The 8,173-nt window shown below is 28.7% G+C and overlaps 1 protein-coding gene across 1 annotated transcript; it reads right to left on the bottom strand.

The window, feature by feature from the left end:
* Positions 1-3,809: 3,809 nt before the first annotated feature.
* LOC120074090 (aquaporin PIP2-2-like) lies at positions 3,810-7,764 on the bottom strand. The gene is made up of 4 exons (XM_039027083.1): positions 7,482-7,764; positions 5,063-5,358; positions 4,029-4,169; positions 3,810-3,926 (listed from the first exon to the last, which is right to left on the bottom strand). Exons 1-4 carry the CDS (start codon positions 7,762-7,764, stop codon positions 3,810-3,812), a joined length of 837 nt encoding a protein of 278 aa, XP_038883011.1.
* Positions 7,765-8,173: the final 409 nt, after the last annotated feature.

The following is an 8,173-nucleotide window of genomic DNA, read 5'->3' on the forward strand; positions in this document are numbered from 1 at the left end:
AAAATAAATGCTTTCTAAAAATTTAGGGACTAAAAATGACATTTTTGAAAATTTAAGAATTAAAATAGAACAAGATTCAAAGTTCAGGAACCAAAATAAGATTTAAACCTATTCTAATTTTAGTTCATTTACTTTTAATAAATTTTAGAAAAAAATCTTTTTAGCCTCTAAAATTTTAATTTTATTTTCATTTTTTCTTTAAATTTCAAAATGTTATATTTTTAGTTTTGAGTTTTAAATTTTGGTTTCTATTTAGTTTATAAATTCAGAATATACACTTATGTCATTTTTATTAAATATCCACTTTTGATCTGTTGTGCGAATGTTAATTAATTAATTTAAGAAAAATAAATTAATTATAAGTATATTAGTTTTCACCAAGTTTCTATCACTACTAAAATTACTTAAATTTTTTTACATCATATTTATTTTTAATTAACTTATTAATAGCTAGTTAACACCAAAAACTAAATATGAGTGAAAATTTGAGAATAAAATGTAAAATATTGAAATCTAAGGACCAAATGAAAATTAAATTAAAAAACAGAATAAGATAAAAATATAACATTTTGAAACTTAGCAATTAAGGATAAAAGACTAACATTTTAAAACATAGAGACCAAAAAAAATGCAAAGTCCTAAATTTTAAAAATGTCAATATTTGTTAATTTGTTGTTGATTGTTTTTAACAAAAAAAAAAAAACCTTTATTAGTATTTTTTTTTATATAAATCTTTAATATATTTTTAGTTGCATGACCACTCTTGTTTTTATTATTATTGAACTAATTTCAGTAAAAAATAATTTTTAAAATAATAAAATTAAATAAAAAATCTAAAATACATGAAAATAATATTTTAACACTAAGGCCACATTTACTTTGGTCCAAAGGGTAATAGATGAAAAGTGGATCCCATTTGATTATCATTGGTGTTGTTTACTTATGTTCGGCATCCGCACTGATACATGAGCCCACTTCCAAATATATAATTAAAAAACGTAAATTGATTGACAAGTGGAGCGTGCTAATTTCAATTGCATCTGGAAATTACGTCGTATTGTTATTGTTGTCGTTATGATTACCATTCTTGTTACTGTTTGAGAAAATTTTGACATATTTATTATTAGGTAACGGTAATGGTAATAGTAACGGTAACAATAAAGGTATCAAAATTCACAATTTTAAGGAAATTGATCAAAAGTAATCCAATTATATTTACGATTTAGATTCATTACAATTGATCCATCAATAAAATTTCATTACGATTACACCAATTTTTATTACGATCAAGTAAATGTGACCTAAAATAATTGAAGTGTACGGGGGGGGGGGATTTGAAGATCCAATGGATTGTATTTGAAAGAGATGGACAGTCCTCCACAATCCCACAATCACAAACAAATATATATCTTTGGTGAAAGCAAAGTCAAAATATCTTTTCTTTCTGTAATGTCATTTTCCCCAATTGTCCTTTTCTTGTCTCACCATTTTCTGATTCTAAAAGTTCTAAACCCCTCTTTTTCAATTTGGCCTACAATATAAACCCTAACCATCCATCATCATCATATTAACTATCTTTCTTACCAAAAAAGAAATGTAAAAGATTTTAAGTTAAATTAGAAGTTTGGTCATTTTTTAATTATAAGGGAAGTTAATCAAAAGAAAAAGAATGTCTATCATCGTCAAGCTAAGAGATCTTGAGAGAATCTATTAGCCAATAAACGGAATAAGTCCCAGTCATCATCCAACAAACAAAATCGTTAGCAACAACATTTTTTGATTGATTGATGTTACAAAAACATTATTACACTTCCATCGAAGAAGTTAACTAAAAGACTTCTCTTCGCAACAGTGTAGTTTTCTCTATTCGACTCAAAAGTCGAACAACCTCTAAACAATTAGACGAATATATACTAATCTAAATCCCCCCCCCCCAAATGTTGGGTAAACATCAATGTATGTTTAAGAAAAATTTAATAAATTCCTTAGGCCTTGTCTTATAATCAAAATTGAGAGGTATCTTGAGAACTTCTTAAAATACAAATTTAAATAAACAAAAATTTAAAAGTTCATGAACTTGTCAATAACTTTTTGAAACTTCAAACTTGTTAAAAACAATTCTATAAGTCTACACGTTGAACTTGTTAAAAAGTATCAATCAGAAGTTTATTTTTTTTTTAGTTCAATAGTTGTAGGAGTGGAAATGAAACTATCAATCTTTGAAATGGTGATGGTATAGCATATTTCTTAAACTATGCTCGGATTATGTACCATTTAACCCTACTTTTCATCTCTAGAAAAATTTGTAAAATCGATTACTATAAACTTGATGAGATTAGGAAGTATGTGAAGTTTTTGTGATTTTGGGTAGATAGTTTTTTGTGATGGTGAAAGATAATTTTTCTTTAAGATACAATTGGAAGCCAAAAGGCAACAAGAAGAAGATTGCTTTGGCACTATAATGGTCCAAAAAATGTTAGGTCATTTTCTGTGACTGTTTTTACATTCTTCAATTCAAACTAATGTGTTGAAATAAAAGGTAAAGATACCTGGTTGATGGAGATGTAATTTATTTATATTTCTATTGGTGTTTTTCATGTGACTAATAATTCATATATTTTATTGATATTTATATACTAAAAATTTGTTTGAAAACACTTTTCCCCTCCATTTTCATAAATGTAACAACTTAATTCTAACTCTTTAATAATCTAAGTTCACGTAGTTTCAAGTTTTTAATAATATAGTACATCTTAAATTTTATTATATTACAATTTATCTATATATATTTTAGAATTTGTAACCATTAATCTTTTCTGTGAATTCTTTTTTCAAAATTATTTATCAATTTCACATAAAACAACTAGTTTTTGCAGATTATAAATATATGTTTCCGTCTTTAATAATTTGATCTGTTTACATATATGATTGTTATATATGAAATTCATGAACTAAATTGTTGCAAATTTGATAGCATAGAGATTAAGTCCTCGCTACAAACTAAGTTCGGTGACTAGATCGTTAATCCACGAAAGTTTAGGTACAATTTTTTTTTTTAATGTAAAATTTTTTCTTACAAATATACATAAATAAAAGTAGTATGAGCTAATTGAGTTATGCTCATATTGATTCTTTTTATTTAAAAATATATAATATTGAAAAAGAGTATATCATAAAATATAAATTATCGATTAAGAGGGCAGAACTTAGATGTTCGAGTCCTCAATATTATTGAACTTAAAAAAAATGATAAATAAACCATGACTGTCCATTTGCATAGATAAGTATGCTTGACCAAACTAATCCATTCAGTTTCTCAATTTTGGGCTTATTGGGCCTGATTTCTCTATTTTGATCCGTTTCTATTATTATTATTATTATTATTTTGAGAAGACCCAATTTTTAGAATTTCCATTCAACGTTTAACTTTTAATTGGTTTTAAACTAATTAATAGTCAAAATTGGAAACTTAGCTCAATTCCTCACACATTATAGGTTATTCAAAGGTTTTTTTTTTTTTTTTTTAATAATTACGGAAGAAATTTAAACTTCTAATATTTTGTTGATCTACAGTGCATAATTTATGATAGTTAAACTAAACTCGGGTTAGTATTTAAATTTGATATATAATTTTTTTAAATGGTGTGCATTTTTTTAAAAAAAGAATATAAAAAAAAAATATTGCAATTAAAAACATTTCGCTATTTTAAAACATTGCTTCTTCTAATTTTCTCATGATAGATTATTTCATTGCAAAGAAAAGGGAAATTTAGAGTGGTGATTCCATAAAGTAAGAAGAAGAAGATCCATTAAATTGAGGAAGTTTTGAAGGATTTTAAGGTCTTAGCTGCTCCTCCTCTCAAAACAAATTCATGGTAAGTTGCAGCCATTGCAGCTCCAATGAAAGGTCCAACCCAAAATATCCACTGTTCATCAAACAAACAAAAAATTAATTGAAATTGAATTACAACTTCAAATTATTGTATGATTAAAGATTGAGAAGAAGAAAAAAAAAAGATAGAAATTACATGGTTTTCCCAAGCTTTGTGGTTGTTGAACATCACTGCAGAGCCGAAGCTTCGAGCTGGGTTAATGCCGGCGCCGGTGACCGGAATGGTGGCTAAATTTACCACGAACACGGCGAACCCAATTGGGAGAGGCGCTAGAACCTTTGTAATTGAGATCAGAATTAGAATTTGTATGTCCTAATATGTCCTAATAATAGTTAGTTAAAAATAGGAAAATTTACATTTTTAGGTTCGTTTTTAACCATTTTATTTGTTGTTTTTGTTTTTTAAAATTAAACCTCTGAAATTATTTCTACCTTCAAATTTCTTCTTTCGTTATCTATTTTATCTTAATAATTAAAAAAAAAAAAGCTAAATTTTGAAAACAAAAAAAAATTCTTTCAAAAAGTTGTTTTTTATTTTTGAAATTTGACTAATAATTCAACCATTATACTTAAGAAAACTAAATAGTTACCAAATGATGCTTAATGTCTAAATTTTGTAGGCATTTCGTTTTCAAATTTCAAATTGTTAAACTTTTAGTTCAAGTTTTGAGTTTAATTTCAATTTAGTCCATAAATTTCAAAATGTTACCATTATTGCCTTTAAATTTTGAATTTTATTTCAAATTTGGTGCTTAGGTTTCAATATTTATGTTTTTTACTTTAATTTTTAACTAATATTCACTTTCAATAGGGGTATATTAATTAGTTTAAAGAATTAAAAGAATTATAATGATTAATTTCACTATTTCTTTATCACTATCAAAATTAATTTTAAAACTTCATTTCATAGTTATAAAAAATTAATTAATAGGCATTAATGTTAAAGACTGAAAATAGGTATTTATTGAAAAATTGAAATTAAAATTACAAATTTTAAAATTTAGGAACCAAATTAAAACAAAAATCAAATATCAATAATAAAATTGTAACTTTTTAAAATATAAAAATTAAATTGAAATAAAACTCAAAATCTAAAGACTAAAGATGTAACACTTTGAAATTCAGAATAATAAAAAACAAAAAGTGTATTTTTCCATTGAAAATACTCACGGGAACATGGGAATCTCTGGCTTTTCTCTTGGGATCGGTGGCAGAGAAGACGGTGTATACAAGAACGAAGGTTCCGATGATCTCAGCAGCGAGGCCGGCACCAGGGCTAAAGCCGTCGACGAGCTCGGTGGCTCCACCGCTGAAGGCATTGAAATTAGCCTTCTTTAATGACTTCACTAGCCCACACCCACAAATGGCTCCCAGACACTGAGCCATTATGTACAGTACAGCTCTGACCAATGAAACCTTTCGACCCAAAAGCAGCCCAAATGTTACTGCTGGATTTATATGTCCTCCTGCCATTCACATTCACACGAAACCAAATTTAGAAATGATTTACAGAATTCTATCAACTTAAGTTTTTAGTTTAATGATAATTTATAAAAATACAAGAGGATCTTCTAGTCGAATATTTGTCACTATCCTTTTAATTAATAATTAATATTAATTTCAACTAAGTATTTGTCTTTTACCATTAAATCAAACAAATTTTATTAAATAATAAACTCTTGGCCTAATAGAAAAAGTGGAAAGTTAATTTATAATTTATTAATTTTCAAGTATAAAATTAACATTTTTAACTCAATTTTAATTTATATTATGAAAATTACATTTTAAAGATAATTTTTTAATGGTTGATAAATAGAGAAATTGTTGGATGAAAATCAAGTTTTTAAAAGACAAGAAAAAAACATACACGTACTAGGTCTTAAAGCATGAGCTAGTATATTCTAAATCATCTACACTACGTCGTAAGATGTTCTAAATTTTCAAGTGAGGATTGTTGGATGAAAATTCAAGTTTTTAAAAGAAAAGGAACAAACTTTTGATTAAGAATCCCATATTGATTATTTTTTAAAGAGGAGTCTCCTTCTTATACTCCCATCTTGGACTTTGAATTTGGGCCCCTAGGGAGTATCCATATTTCAGAGGAAGTGGGAGATAGACAAATGTGGAATAATAATAATAATTTTGGATGTGTGTGTGATTATTTTTTTTTAAATAATAATAATTGATTACTTTTATTTTACTTTAATATTTTTTTTAATCCTTCAACAGAACCAACACTTGTCGCTAGCCAAGCCGGTCAAGTCTTCCGCGCGCTTTGCACAGCTGCACATTCCTTGGCTGGGCATTCTTTGCGTTGGTGTCTGTTGGCCCTTAACGCCTATAAAAGACACAAGCCTTCAGCTCTTTCAGATCATCTTAATTCATTTTATCTTTTCAAAATTTGAATTCCATCTCGACCCCCACTGCTTTTTTGTTTTAGATTTCCAAGCAAGTCAATCTAAAGCGTGTGAGGTTTTTTGGTCAGGTACTGTACATTTCCGATCGAGATAGTTTTCTAGGTTATTTTATCCTGGAGACGACGTGACATTTTTGTAGAACTGCTTGCACACTTGGGAAAATTCGTGAAATATCTTAAGAGAGCGAGATCCGCGACTTATCCTGTAACGAGTTTCTGTTTTGTAGATCCCATATTTCTGACAATTGGGTTCGTGCCTGTTTGCTGCTGTCAAATTTGACCGTCGGAGGGAGCCGAAACCAACAGAAAGTTTCACATATAGGAAAAATGTCAAATTATTTATAGAAATAGCAAAAAAAAACATTGATAGAAGTTGATAAACTTCTATCAACCTCTATCAATGATAAACTTGTATTAGTTTCTATCACTTATAGTATGAATGATAGACTTTTATTAACCTCTATCAATAATAGACTTATATCAGTTTCTATCACTGACAGATGTGATAGACTTCTATCAGCGTCTATATATAATAGACATCGATAACAATGTCTATCACAACTATAATTAAATTTTGCTATTTGCATAAATATTTTCTTTTATTTTTCTATTTCTGAAAATTTCCTTATAAATACATGCATTCTTATGTTATTTTTAGCCTTTTAAGCTTTATAATATGTTTGTTTCAAACATAAATTTAAACCATTTATTTTTCAGACAAATTATAACCTAACCCAAATTGAGTTAACTGCGGCCATTTTCCCCCTTAAAAAAGTCAATCTATTGAACGTCTTGAATGGTTAATATAATTAAATTTAGGGTAAATGATAATAACAATTCTAAAACATGGTGGTAATTTCAATTACAGCATCGATAAAGATTAAGCCTTCAAATTTATAGATTTATTAAAATTGGACTTTCAAACTTTTAATAATTGTAGAAACTAGACTTTAAATGATAACATTGAACCAAGTAACACAATTTCTATATTATGTAAGTTTGAGAGTCTAATTTTAATACGTATAGAAGTTGAGTGTGTAATCAATTACTACCGTGTTTTAAAGAGACGTTTTACCATTTGTCCTCAAATTTATTGTAACGACAACTTAAACTTTTGAGTTTTAAAGTGATTTAACAAACAAAAATACAAGGGGAAAGAGCAGCAGAACTTGCCAGAAATGCCGGCGGTGCAGTAAACGAGAACAAAGATGGTGCCGCCGAATGCCCAAGCAATACCCTGAACGCCAACGCCGCTGCATACGGCAGCAGAAGACTGACTCTGGTTTCCAATCACAGTGAGCACTCCAACGTACAAAAACAAAAGCGTGGCAATGAACTCAGCGATGACAGCCCTGTAAAAGGACCACCGCAAAAGCTCATCGGCGTCGAAGAACGGAGCCGGGGGCTGGTCGAAGTAGTCGCCGGCGGAAAACCCTGGTTCAACATCCTTAGACATGAGGTGAAAGAACAGAGGAGGGGCAGAGCAGTTGCAGAGTGAGTGAGTGAAGAAATGTTTGAATTAGGGGATGATAATAAATATAGATAATTAAGAAGTGAAAAATATGCTTAGACTTAAAGTGGAATCCATGATTGATAAAACTTCCAATGGCCTCGATTACTTCGAAATGAAACTTGTCTTTCGTTTCAGAAGTTGAAACTTGAAAGGGACTAAGAATAAACTTGGCGGCAAACTCGTTTCCATTTCATGTAATTTTTATACAAGAATTCAAGATCGTATTTTACTTAAGTCGTATACACGAGTTGGATTGGGTTGGGTCGAGGATATTTCTTAGACTAATTCGAAAATTTGGATTGACCGAATTGGTTATCCGAATAAGGTTGGTCAGATTATCGGGTTGTTGTGT

Source organism: Benincasa hispida, chromosome 3 (genome assembly GCF_009727055.1).
Source record: "Benincasa hispida cultivar B227 chromosome 3, ASM972705v1, whole genome shotgun sequence".
Taxonomy (NCBI): Eukaryota; Viridiplantae; Streptophyta; class Magnoliopsida; order Cucurbitales; family Cucurbitaceae; genus Benincasa; species Benincasa hispida.